Genomic DNA, 23583 nt, shown 5'->3' with positions numbered 1-23583 from the left:
CGTTAATTATTTCTCACAAGAAAGTTGATCAATATGAAATCTCCCGCGAAAATAAAGTATTTTTCCGTTCCTATACCTGTAAATGCTCCAGAAGACCGCCCACAGATTCGAAGCTGGCTTCGCACTTATCCCAGCGGCAAATTCCGCTGTCCGTAGCTTGCGATCTGTCCTTCTCAGGTGCTTGCGCCGGAAACCGAATAGTAGTGGGTGCCGAGAGGATAGGCGACAACGATGGTTTCGATTCGCTGCTTCGGGAATCCTCTTCATCCACGTCATCCTCGTCGACCGGCGTTGGCTGTGCGTCCTTATCCTTGCTGTCTTCCTTCGATGGCGAGGACAGCCTCGAAATAGGTGAGTCGCGACCGCCCTGTGACCTCAATGCGCCCAGGATACCACCGCAGCTGTTCGTCAAGTTGTTGTTCTCGTTTACGTGTGGTTTTGACAAGATGCAACCCTTGAAGTCCAGCGATACAGGCTCACCTAATAGTGACGAGGCAGTGGTAGCAGACGGAGAACTGCATTTGGCCGTATTGATACTCGTTTCCGAAGTTAATCTGTTTAAAAAAAAAAAACTAATTATTATATGAAGACAAACTTACTTACCGGACGGTCATCACTCCTATCTAAAATGATTCCTTTAAAAATAAACTTCACTTTACGGTGAATTAATATTAGTATAAATCCCAGCTGTACACACTATCAATAAAAGGTTGGGAGAGAAATATCTTTGATTGGGAGGTGCAAGATCGCACCACGTATTCTTCGTCGAATCTTAAGCTATTATTCTCGAAAAAGGTACCTTACCTGCAAACTAATGTTTCGATAAGATAATACTCGACATATTTTTTTGACAAAAATATATAACATACAGAGTTTACCAAAAGTATAGAAACCTTTTAATAGTTTGAAAAATAGACATTTTCAAAAAAATGTTTCATACAAAAGTTAATGAAAAAATATTTAATTTAGTGTTTTGAAAAACTCTCGAGATAAGCTACAAGAATATGCAATAAAAAATAGAGGATTCCATTTAAAAAATTGAAAGTAACCGTCACGTGATCTTGGCAACGCTATTCAAAGTTATAATAATATTAAAATGAGAAGTCAAGGCTCTTTAATATGATAAAATAATTAGAGATTAAATAGGCGTAAAGAGCTAATATGTATGAAATTATTATTAATGTAATATGTAATAATGAATGTATTTTTTCTTCAAACAAATAGTTATTACATGGTGACAACGGTTACAAAATTATATTACATTATTTCTATGTTGCGAACGTTTCAGTCTCATTTTTTCGACCATCATCAGCGCTAATTGTTGAATTCATATCTGTCGTTATAACATAAATTACAAAATTACTATCTACAGTTATATAAAAAATACAAAACATGTCAATAATTCGAGATTCTCACGTGTTTGGAGGCGGAATAAATATGTTCTTTTCTCTTGAAATTCTTGGATCCATAGTTCATAAGTCATGGAAGCCATCCGTTGTAACTTGTTGTTAACTTTGCAAATATAAATCCATGTCGAAATTATATTTATAATTAAGCGAGAGAAAGAACGTCAAAGGTGGTGCGCCACGTCGACAGACAAATAACTATAAATTCTAACGGATATTATATTCCGAATAGTTAATAATCGATTAAGAACTCTTTTCAAGAGACCAAAAAGAATCGTTACCGATGACAATCAAGATGGTCAGCAAATTAATTACTATACCATATTTACAAAATAGTTTAAATCTGCAGATGGACACGGAATGTTTATCCGATATATATACAAACGTTATAAGCAAGCTACCACATGTTTAAATAACCTTACACAAGTTATTTGTCTTTCAAGAATTTCAAGAGAAAAAAACATATTTATTCCGCCTCCGAACACGTGAGAATCTCGAATTATTGACATGTTTTGTATTTTTTATATTATAACTGTAGATAGTAATTTTGTAATTTATGTTATAACGACAGATATGAATTCAACAATTAGCGCTAATGATGGTCGAAAAGATGAGACTGAAACGTTCGCAACATAGAAATAATGTAATATAATTTTGTAACCGTTGTCACCATGTAATAACTATTTGTTTGAGGAAAAAATACATTCATTATTACATATTACATTAATAATAATTTCATATACATATTAGCTCTTTACGCCCATTTAATCTCTAATTATTTTATAATAATATTGCTATGTAATGCGCGATATAAAACCCTATAACTTTTGTATGAAACATTGTTTCTGAAAATGTATATTTTTCGAAATATTAAAGGATCATCACACTTTTGATAAACCCTATATATAACATATACAAATATACATACATACATACATATATATATATATATATATATATATATATATACACACATATTATACATAATTATGTATAATCAAAACCCGTTAAGATAGAATAATCCAAACTTTCTACTCAATGTGTGTGTCTAATAGCAAATATTAATAATATCAGCCTTTTTGCAAAGACATGCTGCAAATTAGAGATCATGTACCTAAGGGATGAGGAGATCTTGGACAAATTCTTCAGTACGTCATTTGAGATTGGCAGACTCGGCAGTGGTTTCGGCAGTTTCTTGTCTATCTTACTATTTGCCCTCGGTGCGACAACCACTGGCGGCTTCTTCGTGACTGCCGATGTTAGCGTCCTCACTTCCCAGTCGTTGGTCGAGGTACCGCGGCTCGCATTGGGTGACATGGCGTTGCCCAGGTATTTAGCAAGCCCACCCTTATTCCTCTGCACCGTGGGTGGCCTCCGAAACTCCGACGAACTCTTCGCTACTAGCACTGACATCTCGCTTGTTTTCTTCACCTAATAGAAATGCAATTGTATAACAATGAAACCATTGTTTCTCGTTTTTGTTTTACTTATTTTTACCAGCTAAGAAATTATCTTGAAATTAAATCAAGAATAATCAAACGATAAGTTAATTTTTTCAATGAAAAAAGCAACAAAACATAAAGTAATAATGTTAATTAATGTCTATATTTAAAAAATAATGAAAGAAATAACTAAGTGGATTTATATTAATATTGTTACGTCCTTGCTTGGCGTGCCGCGATGTATGAACGACAAAAAGAAGATCGTCTCCGGGAGAAGGAGACTTTCAATTTTTATAACAGCGGACATTTTGGGAGAGTTTCGTGACAGCTGTCAAGCTGGACGGACACGTACTTGATTACTGATAATTGTATTACTGTGTTCTCAGTTCTGTGTTTATAATTAAAGTTCTTGTATTATTTTAATTAAAGTGTTCTTTTATTCCGTTGCGTCGCGCGCGATTCGATATATATATCGAATCTCATCTCCGCGAACGTAACAATATATTATTATTATTATTATTGTAAATTTATATATATTAATTTATATTAATTTATGTTAAATAAGAATTTCATGACAAGCAATATATTTGTCAGGCAAATATACTTATTTGACTTGTTTAATGTTTTCTGATAAACATTCTTGATAACATTGAAAATATCTTTGTTACAGAAGCAAACAGTACTATTTGGATCGCATTACAAAAAATGAACATTAAAATAGTATCTCCTAAGTAGAACAAAAAACTTTGATTGTTCGAGTAAGCAAATTGTACAAATTTAAAAGATTGTTTATCAAAATTTTTTATTTGCTCTTTACTTGTTTTCTTAATCGTATTATAATCTCTCGTTTTCTGCTTTATTTAATATTTATAATTGTGCCTTCTTATTATAAATGAGCGAGACACTATAATATTTAAACTACTGAATTATTAAGCATGTGTCATGTTAAATTGTCGATCGATAGGACGAGAGCAGGTTTCTGCGAATTAATATCTATCGATAGACCACTTCTACACAGGCAGATTATAAAAAAAAAAGCTAATTCAATATCTGATAAATGTGTGAGTTTGCCGATAAGAAATATCCGTATCTGAAGTGTCGCGCAAAGTAAAAAGTGATATCTTTAATACTTCCGTTGATTTTATCGAGGAAAAATTTTTTTTGTTTAGGCAGGGGATTTTTTTTTTGCCTTAATAAATACATATATAGCTGATATTTACAAATTAAATATTGCCAAGCTCGATAATATTATGTAATTTTATAATATTTAATTTCAAAAATTTACAATCCGCGGATTAAAATTCTTCACTTCCAATTAAATGAAAAATAAGTTTTTATTGTATATACTTTCGAAAATTAACTTTTGAAGGATCCTAGAATTTTACACAATTGACAATGAGCTCAAAATTTGTCGCTACCATTATGTTTAAATGTGTGATTGACTTATAGATACTCCACTCACAATCGTTCAAAAAAAAATCATCCTTTTAAAACACTCATAAATTTTTTTTTTCGAAACACAAAGAAATTGTAGGTCGGATACCTGTAGCGCTTTCGGCAATTCATTTTTACGGAAAAGTGTCTTCAAACTGCGAGACCGAGAAATTTATTCTTGACATCTTTATTATTTCTCCTTAATACTTTTATAATTTTCCGACTAACACATTCACTTCTTAACATATACATATGAACCTCTTTCAGAATTAACTTCACTTTTTGTAAATCTTTAAATTTTTTTAAATATCAGAACACTCGTGTGTATGACTAATTCTCTAATATTAACCCTTACTCCGTATTGTTATTTTTGGCACCTTCTAACTGTACAGGTGGATCAGGCGTATTTTCGATAAATTTATTAATATATAAAAGTGTTTTAAAAATTCTGAAAAAATGTATATACCTTCTTTAAACGTTCTAAATAAAGACTAAAATAATAAATTTGAAAAATAATTTACTTAAATATATTATTTTATGATTATTTGTTTTCGAGAAATTGACGTTGTTAGAAAAATCACAGACAAAAATGATCCATCAGTACGGAGTAAGGGTTAAGAATGTTTACAAAAAAAAAAAAAAAAGAAAAAAAAGTTGATGAATTAGACTTTTGAGAAGCTGATATCCCGGAATAAAAATGTACCAACCTTCGGCTGCTGCGGCTTGATCTGCGTCTTAAAGTACTCCGTGATCTTGCCCTGGGACTCGTGGTGGTGCTGACCGGTCTTTCCGTTCGCCTTGACGGCACCCCTGGAGGTGGGATCGGCGGCGCCAGAGCGCGGAAGGGCACCAGCCTCGGGCTCGCCCCTCAACCTCTTGTAGGAGGTAGTGGAGCAGGCGGTCGTCGCCAACGGCGGGGTCCAGGGCCACTGGGGCCTGATCTGCGACGACGGCGCCAGCTTGGGCAGAGTCGGCAGCAGCGGACTGGCGGACGTGCCGCGTAACGCGGCTACCCCTTCGTCGCTGCTGGTACTGCACGGCGAACCCGGTTCCGTGATATCGCTGGTGCCGCTGCTGCTGCATTCCCCGCAAGACACTGCGACTCCACTGTAACATGAAAAAAATGCATCGAATCAGTTTAAATATATAAGAGACAGAAGAAGGTAAACTTGGATTTTCGCAGAAATTTTTGCACTCTTCTTTCTTTTCCATTTATTCTATATATTATGTCGTTATTACATTTATATTTTTATCTTATTACCTTTATTATATTATATTATATCTTGTGTATTATCTTTATATTACATCGAGATATTATAAAGGAAGTGTCTTACTCCTGTTACATTACTTATCCCCTTTATAATACATTTTGCCCTAATTAATTTACGTATTGATTGTTGAGTTAAAAAGATATTTTCTGTAAATGCCGAAAAGAAAAATATTGCGTTTGTATTTATCATCGGACAATAAACGATCCTGAATTATCGGTAATTTTTGTAACAGGATGAGCGATTTGTTATAAAATTCCGCAAAAATTCCTTTCAATTCAATTTTAGCGATATCATCTACCGCGTTTCAAGCCGCAATGTAAGAAGATATCATTGCAGGTTTTCCCGAGATGGTCGTTGCGTTTTTGAGCGCGCGATCGTTACATCGGCAAAAATGACAAAACGGTGCTACAATTTATCCGAATAAGAGTACGGCTCGTCGTCCCTTGCCACGTTCCGGTCGCACCTTTTTTCCCCCTCAAATACAAGCAAAACGAGTCCGGCAGTCAGTCGACAGCGGCTTCGTAGCGACCGCGAAGCGCCATGAAGGGAACCGGTTGGAAACGACGAGCGGCGACGACGGTGGCGGCGGCGGCCACGAGGAAATTGCAAGCTTACCAAGTAATGACGTTACCACCAACGCAAACCTAATTACAGGCCCAGACATTGCCAATTGGCCTGGCCCCGTCGTTTCGGGTTCCATGGCTTTCAGTATCACGGTACAACGACCTGTTTCAATCATTTTCAGGCAAATCCAGGCACGGGGAAATATATAGATAGAAGATGAAAAATAGAGACGCGCAAAGATACGCGTCCTGGATTTATTATCGAATTTTTTAATAGTAATTTAATAGTAAATTTGGAAATACTTGCACAGAAGTTGCCGCTCTCTGCTTTATAAATGTGTGTATTTAAATATACACAAGTTGCCGAAGATAATTTATAATGTAATTTAAAATCTAGCGAATCGAAAAATAGGATATTTTTTTAATAGCATAAAAATTTTAATCTAATTAAATAAAAAATAAAAGTTTTTGTGTGTGTTGAAAAATATTATTTCCTACTATTCAATATCAATTTCTAAGTTCACGTGTGTTTAATAATATCTTGCAAGAAATAAATTTTTTTAAATTCCCATGAATTTAAAATGATAAAATGAAAAATAATAATTAAAAAATGCCTATTTTTTATTTTAGACAAATTGTCGAGATTGAATTTTGATCATTATGTATACGCACGCACTATTATTTAGAATGTTATTGTTGTTTACCTGTTTTTATCTCTTTTATCTTAATTTTACTATTACACATATATATTTTTTAACAAAAAAATTCCCTCTTTATTTAACTAAAAATTTGACGACAGATGAAAAATATTCTATTTTTTAATTCGTTAGATTCATAATTTTTAAATAAATGATCTCTTTTATTTTATTATAAAAAATGTATGATTAATATTATATTTGCTATTATAAAAAAATATCACACTAGAGAATAAAGAGAATTTTTAGTTTCAATAAAAATCAACTCTCATCCAATTTCTCATTTTACACTAGATTTGCTTTTACTGCGTCGAGCCCATTCAATATGAGGATAAGAATCACGAGATAGTCACGTTTACCGCTAAATGTGAATGAAAAAACACGTGGATCGATAACAACATGACAAGTCTCGTTACGAGTTCGCAAATCTTCCGCATTATTGTAGAGTCCTCGAAAAAGCGTGGCAAAAAAAAATCTCGTAAACGTAACGTCTCATATTCGCTCCTCGTTTATTCGCGAATAAAACAAGTTTCGTTCCGCGAAAAAAAAAAGTTCGCGTTCGCGAACCGTTTCATCGCGTATATCAGCGGCCGTAAATTATCCCGTCGGCTGTAAAATGCAGTCGCGAAAGAGCGAGAAAAAAAAAATCAACAACGTCCCCCGCCACAGCCGCGCGTCCGGATAAGGCCGGCGCCGATCTTCCTCTCCAGTTCGCGGATATTTCGGGGCGTCCGTCCGTCGTGCGTGGTGTGCGCGAACCACGACGACGTCACACCCGAGAGAAAGAGAGACACTGACCTTTCCATCCACGTTACGATAGCACGCGCGCGCGCTCGTGCGACGTTTACGCAACGCGTAACCGTAGTTAGTTAGTCAGTCAGTCAGTCTCGGCGGCAAGTGGCAGAAAGACGCGTGCCGCGCCATTTTATTGACTCATCTTCTTCATTCCTCGTCCATCGACTCATCCTTTCCAATTTCGAATCACTCACGGCATTCAATCAGCGCGTGCTCTGTCTTTCTCTTTTCGCGCGAGACTAAATTTTTCATTCATAAATCATGGCATAAAGCATCACAAGAGACGCTAATGTTTTATGTACGCGTTTAAAAATAAAATTGTCACGTTTTTTTATCTCGGAACACAGTAGATACACTTTAGTGACATGATCGCATTATTTTGATAGAATCGTAATTGGCCCAAATACAGTTCTAAATACAGTTCCGATAAAACAATTTCAAATTTGCACTTTTCTCAAAATAAATTTTCCCATCTCGTCCAGCTGATTCTATTTTAATTTACATGCACGCGATATAAATATTAAAAAGCTCTCTTTATATTATCGCCATTTTTACACGAAATACCTACATTAAAATAATTATATACGATTAGATCAATTTGTCAAGAAAGACGTCGGGGTTAACGACGCGATTTTTCGTTCGTGAGGGACGAAAGAGGGGGTCGGAGACGATGACGGTCGCGACGACATTACAGTTGCATAACTGACCTATACTCACGACAAGCACGCATGCAGACCAGAATCCCGTCCCTTTCGTCCGAAAGTTGCGAAAATACGGAAGAGCCTGGTTATTATTACGGCACCGCGCCAACTCGTCCACCCACTTCGGGGACCCGAAGTTTGCGAGAGTCGAACAAAGCGGAGGTAAAGTATAGCGCGATTTCCAGGGAGCGACACGAATTTATGTTCGCAAACTGCCAGCTGACGTCTTTCTGAATTTTTTTCGCAGCATAAGTACAGTCGCACGTTTGTTCATAATAGCTGCAACGAGTTTCAAAAATAATTTCATTTTAAGAAGGGGAAATTAAATTGCTCTGTTAATGAAAGTTTGTTATGAAATAACACGTCGCGTTTTTATCGAATATAAATTTAATAACGCGCGTTTCAAGAGACAAAGAAAATAATTGGCGCGTTCCTTAAGTATATCTTACGATTCGTTTTCTTATTTCAAACACAGTGCGATAAAAAAGATGGGAATGAAATTAAAAAATGTTTTATTAGAGATATAATAATATTTAATTAACTAGATAGGGTAAACTCGGGTAAGATGGCCATAGGTTTTTAAAATGTAAAAAACATACTTTTATTTTTGTTATTTTTTAATAATGTTTGACATATTATCTTCACTGAAGCTTAAATTACGTAATATTATCGAAATTAAAAATATTTAATAGAAATTTTATATTATCAAAATAGTACAACATAAGCATTGGCCATCTTACTTACCCAACTTTTAAGAAAAAGATGACCATAATATTTAAAAAAAAAAAAAAATAAAAGTTATAGGACATATAACAATTTACATATCTTTATAATATGTCTAACGTCGATTACGACAGCTTAACTGTAATTTATTCGACGTTATAACAGTTTGTAGTGGACAAATGAAAAACTTTGCTCAGGTAGAGTCAAAAGTAAAAATATGATATAAGATTCACAATATCGTTACTTCGAACAATATATGCACATAAACTACTGTAAATAAAAAAGCGATTATTGAAAAAATTACACTCTATGGCCATCATACCCTAGTTTACCATATAATTATAATGATTGGACTATGATAAATTTTTGAAAAGCACGCTTCTCTCGTCTGAGTGACAAAAAGGACGTGCAATTTCTAGCAAGATACAAGAACAAAAGCATTAATAAGCATTAATTTAATTCGTCATTGCCGCGAGAGAGATATATCTGCGTTCACGCGAGTATACATACATATGTGAAACCGATTTCGCATCAAGAGCGACTGCGCTTCTCTGTCGGATTTCCGGCGAGCGCGTGCGAAAATCGAGAGGGCCCACGACGGCATCAATGCACACGCTCATGCATTATACATCCGCATGTTAATTGCATAACGCTCGGCGTAATGACTGAAATAAATGATATTTACGGTGCGCGATTTTATCGCGCACGGCTTTCGCGTAACTGACCTACGTCCATTTCGCCGATCCTTGGCCACGGTCATGCGAATAAATGTGCGAATGTGCGTGCGCACGCGCGCGCGATGGCAGGCACGCGGAATTCCGCCCTTTCCGCTGGAAATTCGCTGGCAAGGGACGACGACAACGGGTGGGAGAAGCAATCGACCTGCCTATCGTCGCTCGATGCATGACGATCTTGTCTCGCTCCAGGGTCCAGTATAGGTCGCGGGAAATTGAGTGGACGGACCATTCGAAGACACTTGAAGGACCACGAAGGACCATCAGGAAGTTTAAGCCTCGATAAATCTTAGTGAAGCGTAAGCCACATAATCGAATGACAGTTATTTCTAAAGAGGTTCGAAAACAGGAGGATACTTAAAAGTTCTTTAATTAATCAATAATATATTAATTAAATTATAGGCTAATCATAATTAATCCTAACATAAAAAAATATCAAACGTTTAAGTTTAATAAATTTGTTTATAGTGTCAGAAACTTAATTCAAAAATAAAATTTATTTACGATATCTACTTGGAATTTATAACACATTATTATAAATATCTATATAACACACACACATATTATTATTATAACATGCAAATTTTATAAAATAAATATGACAAAAACAAATATCGTTAACATGTATTGCTGATATGCATCTTTGTATAAATGTGTTTCCTTTTTTGACATATATTCGATAAATTAATATTTCTAAATAAATGTGGCGATTAAAAACAGATGGAGTAAAAAATTTCAAAAGATTTTTCTTTATAATAGATGTATAAAAAAAAGAAAAAATTGAATAGAGAAAGAAAGAAAAAGAATAAGTAATATATGTATATTAAATTTTTCATACTTGGTAAAGGTTGCTTCATCAGATCGCTTTTAAATCGACCAATTTAATTTAACCGATTTCCGCTACCGCTAACAATTTGCTAAAGTTTTAATAAAAATATGTCAAAGCTGATGTCAAAAGCTTAATTCAAGAATATAAATTTACGATATCTATTTACAATTGATACAATTGACATCTGTTTAGAATTGAATGGACTTTAGATTATAACTTGACATTCTTGTAAATATCTATATGAAGATATTATCATTGTTACATGCTTTTAATTCTATTTCTATTTATTTATATCAAGTACTAAAAATGCCCGGTTTCTCCGGGCAGACAGCATTAACTGTCGAGGTACAACGGCCGGCGAAGAGGTTTTTCGCCGTGCCATACATAATTAGACTTCAACCGGTAATATAGTCGAGAGTTTACATAATGTATTAGCGCCGGCTTGGCGATGCCGGCGCATACGTGCGAGTTGGCGAATTAACGTGACTCAAACTGTATAACGCTCGAAAAAGCGGCGAACGAAAATAGTCACATGCGAGCACCAACATCGCGTGCGCGCGCGCGTGTGTGTGTGTGTTTTGTGTTTGTGTGAGAAAGCTGGTTGGAATTCGTGGAGTCACGGACGCGTCGAGATGAATGAAATGCAATTTACCGCAAATGCAGACACATCAACGAGCGATGACACACTTTGTACGTGCGACATCATTGTGTAACATATTAATTAGAGAAACATTATTTCAATATCATTAAACTCTCTTAAATGGAATCAATGTATTATCATTGATAAACAGCGGTTTCAATTATGGTACTGCAAATAGTGAAATTTCGCTGAGAAGAATATTCAGAGAGTGAAATGGCTCGTTTAAACAGTAATATTTTAAAATATGTCTTATAATATTATATGAAATAAACAGTTTATTATATAAAACAATTTCTCTCTCTCTCTCTCTCTCTCTCTCTCTCTCTCTCTATCTCTATCTCTCTCTATCTCTCATAAAGCAATATATTTTGTTGAAGAAATATTTAAGTTTACTGTTAAGTGAGAGTTCAAAATATTTAAAAATTCATTATTCTTTTATTATTTCATAATATTGTATATTTTTCTCGTTATTTTATTTATTACAATCAAGAGTTCATAGAGGATGTTTAATCAAATCTTGTAAAAAAATTTCCTAATCTTCCAAGTGTTTTTCTTCAAAATTCCAGAGCAAGAAAATAAAATAAGTTTTTTATAGTATGCATTTTTTCTAATGCTTTTAATTCACAGAAAAAAACAGAGTCATTTAAATTCCAAGCGACAGATTTGAAAATGTATTTTAAAAAACTGAATAGCTTTCGTAAGATAGACATTTCTTACATTCTGTATAATTTTAATTTTCATTTTCTTATCACGGAAAATTACAATAAAGAATATATACAATATATTGTATATTCAATATTTTATTAAAACGTTCAATATATAAACAAAAAGATACATTTATATTATATTTAATTAAAATGATCAAAGAATTTTTTTAAAATTTCTCAATTTCCATGAAAATTCCATGAAAATTTCTAAAATTTTTCGAGAATAGAATTTCAAGATAAAAGAATTCCCTGCAAATTTCTACTTTTCTGTGTTTTTCCAAGGAGTGTGCTGTAATATTCCATACGCTGCAGTTTGTCTTTCAATGAGAATTGACATATCTTTGGAGCTCGAAGGTAAATCTTTCCCTCGTTTTTTATCCCTCCAGAAGGAAATCCATACGGAGTACGTTGAAATTCGAGCCTCATTCCGAGCTTGAATCCCTTTCTCGGTTGCTTCGCGTTTCTTTTCCTCGTTTCCCGGCGACAATAGATCACACAAAACTCAGTCCAATATATATATCGCTGACCCTTGACACCCTCTCCCTGTGTGACGGCGAACAAAATCACCCTCGGGCGGAAGATGACTGATTGGCAGTCCCTTCGGTTCGAATACGACTTTTACTACCCCCGCTTCTCCTCGGCAAGCTGCCCTTTCATCTCGCGGCCCTTCGCCTTCCCCCGCGTGCGTTTAATACGCGAACGCAGGGGAGAGCAAAACGCGCGCAACGACATACGTTTTCATCTTGAAAAAAGATCGCTCGGTATAGCGCTACAATAAAATCTTGCGGTAAAATCTCTCAACCTTTGTACCTTGAATGTCCTAATGTCACTAGCACTTAATTTAATGACAGTGGTAGTGGTCTTTTATAGTGGTAGTGGTTGTTAGCTTTCTCTTTTCCTATTTTTCGATACAAGCCGTCCTCTTTACAATTTGATCGTTATTATAGAATTTTTTCACAATATGGAAACAGACCGCCCCTTCTTTCACCAATATTAAAAGAAACACGACAAAAGTGTGGTTCGGAAATAAAAGAGAACGCGACATAAAAGGGAAATATTAAAAAATAAATTAGAAGAGGAAGTAAAGTGAAAAATTTGAAGGAGGCGATGTTGTGAATAAATACTTATTTGTGTAAAAAAAATATATACAGAAGAAATGGAATTTTTTTTTATAAATAAAGATATGATCGAGATATTGCTTATTAAAATACTTCTTTTAATTATTGACGAAAAAAATTATGTTGAGAAAAAATGATATTTGTGAGACTTCTTTTACGAGATTTGTCTAGTTTATCGAGACACCATCTCCAAACAAACCACGAAGATAAATTGCCGTGTGTAAAGTAAAATCTCACGCGAGACACGGTTGAGGAGAATCGCGGAGACGGCGGCGAAAGAGACAGTAACTCAGAAGACACAGGAGACTCACTTTCGGCGAATAACCGTTACGTCGATCGCACACCGCTCGCACATAACACACATCACGCATACACACACGCCCACGCATACGCGTGCACGTCGACGAAGAACGGTGGGCGTATACGCAGGGTGTCCCAGAAATCGCGCGCGTTTTCCTCGTTATCTCTAGAATAAATGTCACTTGTCAAGACACTGATGGCTTTAAAATCGCGAGAGAAAATTATGTTTAAGAAAAGAAAGAAAGAAAGTTATTCTTAATTAAGTTATATGAAAAAAAAAAAAAAAAAAAAAAAAAAAAAAAAAAAAAAATAAATTATTAAATCATGGATATCTCTCTGACCGTTGATTTAATTTTAGATAACATTTGTCCTAGCAAGATTTTAATCTATTGCATAGTCATATCGTCGCATAATTTGACGTTTTTATTTTTCATTCCGCTCACATTTAGAATTGCACTACATACGCAATGTCGGAATTTGCTTGTCATCGCAGAATTTAAATTACACACAAATTACACATTGCACAATGCAGAATAAGAAGAACGCTAATGCGTCCGCAAAGCGAATTTACTCATCGGATCACCGCGTATATCCGAGGTCGCTGTACATCACGAGAGACACACGGACTCTCGGAGTACGCTGTAACCTGTTATAACGGATGGGGACACGTTTCTTAGAAGATGTCTACGTGCCCACGCGATTTCGCGTCTTCTCTCAGGAGTCTATATACGATGGTAAGGTGTTGCGCATTTAATTTTATGAGCTTTCATAGAATATATATATATATATATATATATATATTGCAGTTTAATTATATAATTTGAAAAAGTAATTAAAATAATTTTTTTAAATTTCATATTTATCTCACGATATTTTAATTGATCTTGAATTAAATCTAAATTTTACCTATTTGCAACTCTCGGTAAGTTTTATTCTAGGATCACACACACGTCAGAAAGAGCGACGGAGTATAAAGTTACAAACGTTCTCGGGAAGTTGCAAATGTACCGTTGCACTTTTGGGACTTCCGGTCCTTCCTTGGCTACATCCACGCCGTTTCCAATTTCCATCGCTTTCCGATTTGGCGATCGCGACTGTTTCATCGGGAGTCTCGTGTCGGAATTCGCGTAGGCGGAGTTTCCGTAGTTTCGCGAGCGACTATCGCGTGATCCGACATCGTTAAGATCTGATTTGAATATCCTTGGAAAAGGATAAGGGGAACGGCGGGGGTGTCGAAACGACCTCGGGAAGCTTCTTCGTTCAAGCATTTAATCGCCTTTCCTTTTATATCGACCTCCTCTTCTTTTCCTCTCTCTATAGTTGCCTTCTTCCCTTTCATCTGCCTATCTTTCGTTTCGGAAGGTATTTATTTTTCCGTCGCATTTTTCTTCTTTCTCTCTGCGGAAATCAAATCGAATAAGTTGTCTGCGCGAATAAATTTCCCAGCCATTTGTGGGATTGATTACTTCCATTGGATGCGGAACGATTATTAATCGATCTTATACGCCTGCAGTTTTCGAAGAGTCGAAACGACAAGTTGCAGTCATCGTGTAGATGATACTTTTTACATGTGCGTTGTATGATGATGTTGGCTATATTACGTAAGATTATTTGTAAAGGGATTCACGTAATAATCTGCGTGTTGAAAATATCTATAATTACGCAACATTATTTATATAGCTAGTACACACGCACACGCACGCACACGACGTGAAATAACCGAGAAGAGACTCGAGACTCTATATATTCCATTTTCTTGTTGACTCGTAAAAATAAGAATTGCATTCATCAAAGCATTGCAGCCACATGCGTCGCTACACAACTTGGCGATCATATTTACACGAGGCAGGCGTAACGAATCTTCACGGCAAATGTTATGGCTGCAGCAGTCGTGCGATAAAGTAAAGTTTCGCAAAGACTATAATCGCGGCACGCAATTTAAAAGAAGAGAGAGAGAGAGCGAGAGAAAGAGAGAGAAGTCCCGCGACGCGCTCGCAAATTATCACGCGAACAGTTACCACTCCATAAAACGCGATCTCGATACTTTGGAACGCGAGCCTGTAAACATTTCAAGAACTCTAGCTCTGGGGGCATGATCGAAGGAAAAAAAGAGTCGTTTACATCGATGTACGCGCGTTGGGGCGTGTTGAAGACAAGGTAATGTATAATAACACGAAAAATCCGAGAAAATTGTACGATCGACGTGCGAAAATGTGCGCGAGAGACGTGAAACTTCGTGACAGGCGAAAGAATCGTGACGAAAGGAAAGGAATGTACTTGTAAAAAAAGGTGAAAAAAAAAACTGCAAGGAGAAAAGGAAATTTTCTGAAATGGTTTATCGAGTCGTTATTGAAAAACATTACATCTTAACGCTTTTTCTTAAATCATTTAATTATTTCGCTGCAACATGATTTTCCGTGATTATTAAAGATATGTCTACACGTGTTAAATAATAAGTATTGACTAGATGTTTGTCGAATATTGATTAATAGCGCGAAAAAACCAAGTTAAACATGTAGCACGATAATAAAGTATAAATATTTATATCGTACAAATTATACACCACACACAAGTTTTTTTTTTTTTTTTTTTATATATATATTCTAAATATATACAAATTACGAGTGATCACTTTTTTGTGAAAAAGAGAAAAAGACACACATCTTAAGAACGCGTCACGATTAAGTATTCACCGCGTTAATTATAGTTCGGCCCATTATGTATTATCCACGTTGCTCCTCTCGATTTTTTTACGAATAGCGTATAACATCGCGGGGTAAAACATATAGCAAAAGAAAAAAAAAAAGAAAAAAAAAAAAAAAAACAGATGTGTGCGCAAGTTCGAGAAAAAGCGAAGGAAATCTACCCCTTTCGAGGTTGAGGCAGGAATTATCCTGCCTGCCCTCTTCCCTCGCCCGGAAAAAAGAACATCGTTCGTTTAAAAATTGACCTCGCTGTCGAGGTCGGGGTTTCCCTCCGAGTCTTCATGAAGCATACCGTTCATAATTAATGCCACGCGAACGCGTTATATAGTGGTACGTTTACTAAAGTTACCCTCGGACGGTCGCGTATGGTATATATTGTAAGAATATGCGGTTGAAGAAAACATCACTTTATCTCGATCACGAATGTAATAATCTTTTGCATTTTGCATTATTTACGCATAAATGAACATTAACACTCGACCGAATGCAAGGTTGCTCAAAGCGAAGCGAAGAATTGGTTCTTTCTCTATATGCATATTTTAATTAAATGGATTAGATTAACCTCTAGATTATGGGAAACAAAAAATTGTTTAAGTTTCTTTTTTGTTTATACTACGCTTTAAAAATATACACTGAGAATTAAGTAGACATGTATTTAGCGGTGGAGTAACATCGTGCATCACTCGGGTTAGACAGACAACTATCGAATTTTGGAACCCCTCCAGCGTTGAAACTCCAGTGTTTATCGGTGAAAAATCGAACTGCGGAGCCAATTTCGAGTACGACCCCTCCCCCTCCCTCCCTCCCTCCCTCTCGCGAAGCGCTTGTCACTTTGTGCTGTTGGCTCGTTTATTTTTGTCCCGTTCGGGCTTTATCTCGTTCCTTCCGTTATCCCTAGTGGCCTGCCAAGCCTGCAGTGCGTTTTCGGGTACGACACACTAACCTTGTCTCGAATTCGACGCACTCTGGCGAGGAAAGAGAAACGAAGAAAGGTGAACAACGATGCGAGGGAATCTCTGCTCTCTCTCTCTCTCTCTCTCTCTCTCTCTCTCTCTCTCTCTCTCTCTTTTTTTTTCTTCCCGTCGGTGTCATTACTCCGAGGTCGGACTTCCCTTCGGGCCTCTCGTCCTCGTCGCTCCGAAACTTTCGTGCAAGTTCATTATCGAGACGAGCAGAAACCTTGCCCGCGGCTCGCACGCGTCCACTTGACCATTTCGAACCGGTCAGGTGAGAAAGAAAAGTAAAAAGTACGTTGATAACGTATGTTTGATACGCGAAATATCGAAAAGTGATTTGCAGAGTTTTGCGGTGACAGTGAATCAAGTTTAATTTATTTAATATAGCGCTTTGTAAATGTAAAATGGCATTTAAAATATATTAAGCCTCGCAAATTACAGAAGCTATCCCATTGTTGTTCCAAACTTAAATAACTTGTACAAACTTAAATTATACAAGAATAAAATTGTTAACGATAAAAAGAGTAATCGAGTGAGATATTTCACGATTTAAATAAATTATTTGCAACAACCTGCTACCTACATCTTGATGAAATTTTCGCCTCAAGAGTTAATTGTATCTATTTATATTTATCAAAAATTTATATAATAAGGTACAATATATCGTAGATTATCCTCATAGGTATTTAGAAGTATAGCAATCAATTGTATTATACAATCGCATTTCCATCTGTATCATATCCGCTTTGAGCATATCATCTTTGAATTATGCAATATTGCAATGCGATGCATAATGTATATTTCTCAATGTATATTGTAACAAACGAATAATCGACGGAAGAGTAATTAGTCTGTGATATAGGAAGGGTAATAACATATCGAGCTAAGAATAATTAATCCAGCATATGCGGGCGATAATTATGATATCGGTACCTTTATATACTGCTGACTCATAACTCTTTTTTTTTATTCCAAATTATGTACGCAGCTGTCCAGAAGTATCTCATATAGAATTCAGAAAAGAATTTCAAATGGATTACACGAGATAACGTTTGACGTGTAATTTCGTTAACAATTTCTACGAAAGATAAAACGCGACCGTCGTAATACGTCGCCGTCCTGTGTACGTGGTTCGAATTTGAAATTACACCGAGGTTGGGATCCAGAAAAGAGATCTCGTAGAGAGATACACTATAGTCTCCGAAAGATCCCCAAATATCCTAAACGCTACGCGATATACATGATGCTCACGTTGCTAGCTCTCGAAAGTAGAACTCTGAGAAACCGAGTACGAGTTTCGCGTCGCCGCAAGAGAAACGGTATTATTTTTTATACCAAAAAGCGAAGAAAAAAAGAGCAAAAGAGAGAGAGAGAGAGAGAGAGAGAGAGAGAGAGAGAGAGAGAGAGAGAGAGAGGAAAAGCAGACACAAGCGCGTTTGCAATAATCGTGCAACAAAAGTCAAATTACGAGAATGCAAATATGTTGCGCGCCGTTAGGTCTTAAACTTAAGGGAAGCCGATAATTTTTTACCAACAGAATCATGAAATCGTAAAGTCTTGGAGCCGAGTAATTTTTATGATCTTTGATCTATGTTTGGATACAGTACCGGTTAAAAGTATTGCATAAACTTGTAGAAACACAGGAAAGTCGTTACTTTAGTGAAGACAGAAAACATATAAATATCATGAATTTATATTTTATTACTGTTGTTTTATGCTTTAATATCGCAAGCATTAAAAATTATAACAAGTAATAAAATATAATTTGCTGGTATTTATGTATATATATATATATATTTGTTCATTAAAGTAACGACTTCCCCGTTTCTATAAGTAATGCAACACTTTTGACCGATACTGTATGTTCTTGCGCGATGCAAACTGCATTTACGCAGTGATTATATAGGAGATAGCATGCTATAAAATAACTTTAGCTATTTCTACTTCTCTAATAAATACATATATTTATGAAATTTATACAATACTATTTATATTATTTATTCCATTCTTTAGCCGACTTTAATTGCTATTTTTAATTTCAATGTAATAACCGAGATATTTAAGATCTTGTTGAAGACTATGAATAATGCCTTTTTATTTTATCACAGAATGTACATTGTATATATTATTATTATATAATTAAAATTAATCATTTCATAGATTGGTCGCTCGATTTTAGACTAATTTTGTGGAAAATTAACATTCACACGCGATTAAACACAAATATTCACTGAATTTCCTCGGAAATATGATAAAGTATCAAAGTTATTAGGAAAGAAGCTAATGCTAGTGGAAATGGAAAAAGATCGGACCAGGCAGGAACAGCTGCACTCTCTTAAGAAGAACGAACGGCAGGCAGAACACAGCCAAAGGAGGGGGTGGCTTTATTGGTTTAGGGTAGCCTGGAAAAGCCGGGGCATGGCGGCATTTCAATTCCTCACCGGCAACGTGGTTCTTCTAAATTGTAAACCGGTAGGTAGGTATAGGTAGGTAGACAATGATGGCTCTCGACAACCATTATGATCGATACGGTAGCGAACGCGTGTTACGCTGCGACAGACGGCGACAGTAATCTCTTGTCAACCTTCTATTGTCGAATACCGGCTTGACTTTGTCCGAAATTTAATTGTCACCCTTCTTGTTTCTCCATCTATTTTTAGACGCTATTTTATTATTATTTCGGAGAAAAGATACTTACATTTTAAACTTTTATTTGAAACATTTTTTTACATAAAATTAATTTTGAAGAAATAGTTGTAGATAAATATGTATAGCTCACTTCATATTAATTTAAGTGTTCATTACCGAAGATAGGTAAAAGCATTCCAATAATACAAATAGATATCGATCGTAGGTACGTGTATACCTATTTCGTAAAATAAAATGTGAAAACGCTTACTTTTGCACCATGCCACGTACGGTTCGACCGAGACGAGTTTTCGAGTTTTGTACACCCTTTATGGCATACAATCGATCGATGAAATAGCTTGCGACGACCTTTCGAAACGGCTCACCCTCCTCGGAAACAGCTGGCTGCCGTCATCCATCAATGCAGGGCGAAAAACGTGGAAAATCTTACGTAAAATCTCTATCCAAGGGCTATCAGAATTTGCTTCTTCGTCAACGTACAAAACTCTGTTCGAGGCGAATTCCTATCTCGATGTCTCCCATCGCCTATTCCACGAAACTTTTAATACCACAACATAAGACCTTTCACCAGTGATTTCGATTATCAACAACAATCACGAACGCACCTTCGCTATTCCGGCGCCACGGACACGGCTTGATCACACGTGCCATCAGCACGATCACAGGGAGAAGTAATCACGTATAAATTAATTTCCAACACGGAGACAATTGCTCGTAGCTTTCTCCGCATTGGATGCTTTGCAAGATTCACTCGCGTACTGTGGAATAACTTTCGAGGAAGAAACCTCGCGCGCACAGAATGCGTTTAATGTAAAACGCAGTAAAGCGCGTCCCGCTACGATCGAAGCCAGTTCGAACGCTATAAGGGGGCCGTATAGAAAGAGAGAGAAAGAGAGAGAGAGAGAGAGAGAGAGAGAGAGAGAGAGAGGAGGAGAGAGATCGCGTAGACTCGCGCGTGCTGTGCTATATCTATCCCGTGGCCCGGCACGGAGAAGACTGGAATGGAAACCGAATTGTGTAGGGATCTCTATATGGTGCATACGTGTCGGGGTGAGAGAGGGAAATAGAGAACAGAGAGAGAAAGCGAAGAGTTTAGGCACAAGAAGGGACGAGGAAAAGGGAGCTATTCGACAGGGATGGCGATGACCGGGAGGGTCGGTTTATCCGCCGGAGATCCTATAGGATGGGATAGCTCCCTTCCCTTCCCTTTCCCCTGCCGTCGCGTCCCGTCGCGTCATATCGTCGACCGACGCACGATCCGGTTTGTGTTGAGTCACCGTGTATATATGCACGCGCACAGTTCAGTTCAGGTAGAAAAGTACGCGCGAACGAACTCGTCTCCCAACCTCGGCCTCATTAAGGATGTGCTTTGGGTGCAAGAATGCGCGCCACTGCACGTGGGCTGTTCATTTATGAGAGAGAATGTCTCGCGCTAATTTATATATGTTAGCATAATTCGATGGAATTGTAATTTTTCGCTGTGAATTTTTGCATTGTATTTTTTCATAGTATATGCATATATTCAAAAATATTTGAAAAATAAAATATCGATAATAAGATTTACACACGTTAACTAATGTATATATAATTTATTCTGAAAAAATTAATAGCAATTTTAAGTAGTATAAAGGAATGAAAAAAAAAAAAAAAAAAAATATTAAGACTATATACGTAGAAGATATGTCTGACATTTTTTATCTTAATATTGAATAATTATAGCAGCCTCGAACAAATCAATACATAAATTAAGTAAAAAATAATAACGAGATCTTATAATATTATCGCTTGAATTTTTTATTTATCTTTGTTGAGCTTATATTTCGAAAAAAAAAAAAAAATAAGTCTGATTCTTACGATTATTATTTTAGAACACCCAGTGCATAGTATGATGATACGGAAGCGCGGAATGGGTACTATGACCCTATATAAGCGTTAGAGACGATCGTATTCCAAGCATTCTAGCAATCAGGCGGAAGGAAAAGGACATTTTAAAGGAAATGAGAGAAGAAACGATAAGAGAAAAAGAGAAAGGGAGTGAATTCGTGAGAAAAAAAGGAACGGACAAAAAATTAGGCAGATAGAAAAAAATACAAGACAAAGAGATAGAAAGAGAAGAGGGGAGAGAAGAAAAAAAATTCAATTTCCATTAAAATTCCACGAAGAAATAATGAAATAACTGACAGTTGTGTGTGCGTGTAAACACGTTGGATAAATGCGTTGTAAGAGAGCCACTTGCTTGCATCCAATTTTATGCGAATGCGGTGTAACACGCTTTGCGGAAGTAAACCGACTCGAAGTAAAACTCGAAGACGAAGTATGTACATACACAAGCGGTATCGTATAGTACACGGCTTGTAACAAGTGACATATTGCCGCACGCACACGAACGCGCGGCATCGGCCACACGGATATATATACGCGTGCGCGCGCGACACGCGCGTGCACGGAACGCGTTCGATGCGACCGACGCGACGCCCGCTCGTCGTTTCGCTACTCGTGATGTAACGCAAGGGCGTTTCCGTCCTGTTATGGTCACTTCCGTTCCGAGAGACGGCCGCTCGCCCTTTTTCCTCACCTCTCTCTCTCTCTCTCTCTCTCTCTCTCTCTCTCTCTCTCTCTCTTTTTTTTTCCCTCCTGTAATTATCGCCCGCGCGCAGCACGTCCTTCGGAAATTGTGATGCCAAGGTACGGGTCAATTAACGATGGGAAAGGGGAGAGGGATAAAAGGCAGCTCGAGCACGTGATGTAAATGCTGGGCAAGATTTATATCGTCTATACGCCTCGGAGATATTCACGCGTCGAGTGAATTGTGTAAATGCAAATATCAACACGATTAAAAGTATTTCAACCGTGCCACAAATGTAATTATTCTTTCTGTTAAAATAATAATATAACATATTAATACAAATATATTTATTTCATAGAAAAATATTTAATTAATTCCTATATCGTGTACTAGTATTTATTTAATAATATTTATCTAACGTTTTACTTAAATAATTATAATAGACTTTTTAGTTGAGCGTTTCACGCCAATATAGTTTCATTTTCAAGTTATAGAGACCGTTTTCTTCCTACGTCGTGTGACAATGATATGAATGAGATAAAAAAGGCGTTGAGAAGCGACACGCGTAAAGGCGGCACAAGAAAGGAACGAAGAGAAGCGCCTTACGGGAACGACAACGCAGAGGAGAATCGCACGACGAACGGACGTAACGAGACAGGAAATCACACCGATGTAACGGGAGATGCCGCGAAAGCGACATAAAGTGACACACGAGACACGCGAAGTATCGCGAAGTGGCACAGCATTGATACTAAACAATGCGTGACGTGATGCACGACGTAGAAACAACACGAGGAGCGAGGCGACGCACAGCAAGGATAGCAGAACGACACAAAATATATCGCGCAGCAAATAGCGTGAGTGACACGAGACTGACACGAGACTGACACGAGGTGATACCGGGATGACATAAAGCGTGACTTATTTTACGTATACGGATATGTTAGCGTAACAGTGATAAAAAGAAGGAAAATGACGCGTCGCGTAATTATAATTATTATATTCTCGTAATTATAAGTATTAAACTCTCTTGAACTGAATTAGCGAGAATATCACGGATTAAGTGATAAGATTTTACCAAAGATCAGTGAGTATTTCATTTTGTATAATTATAATATTTAAATTCAGAATTATATACATATTATACTTTTCCTAAGATACAAATAACCAGATATAAAAATGAACAAGACTTTTGATCAAATTTCGATTTCATTAGCAAAATATATATATTGCTATTAATTTATCTCGTATGTATATAGTAATATTACACAATATATAAAATGCATTTAAAATATCTCTACTGATTCTTTTAGCGAGATTCCATTCAAAGATTTCACAAAATACAATAA

The 23583-nt window shown here is 36.4% G+C and overlaps 1 protein-coding gene across 1 annotated transcript in view; it reads right to left on the bottom strand.

Annotated features, from left to right (window-relative positions):
* Window positions 1-23583, bottom strand: part of Jing (AE binding protein 2 jing) — a 91074-nt gene that overhangs the window by 5927 nt on the left and 61564 nt on the right. The window contains exons 2-4 of the mRNA XM_072901193.1: window positions 4990-5389; window positions 2521-2837; window positions 77-554 (exon numbers count right to left, since the gene is read on the bottom strand). Of these exons, the coding sequence (XP_072757294.1) occupies window positions 77-554; window positions 2521-2837; window positions 4990-5389 (1195 nt within the window). The remainder of the gene's footprint in view (window positions 1-76; window positions 555-2520; window positions 2838-4989; window positions 5390-23583) is intronic.

Source organism: Anoplolepis gracilipes, chromosome 10 (genome assembly GCF_047496725.1).
Source record: "Anoplolepis gracilipes chromosome 10, ASM4749672v1, whole genome shotgun sequence".
NCBI lineage: Eukaryota > Metazoa > Arthropoda > Insecta > Hymenoptera > Formicidae > Anoplolepis > Anoplolepis gracilipes.
The sequence above is the reverse complement of the archived record's forward strand: the minus strand, read 5'-3'. Positions and strand labels throughout refer to the sequence as shown.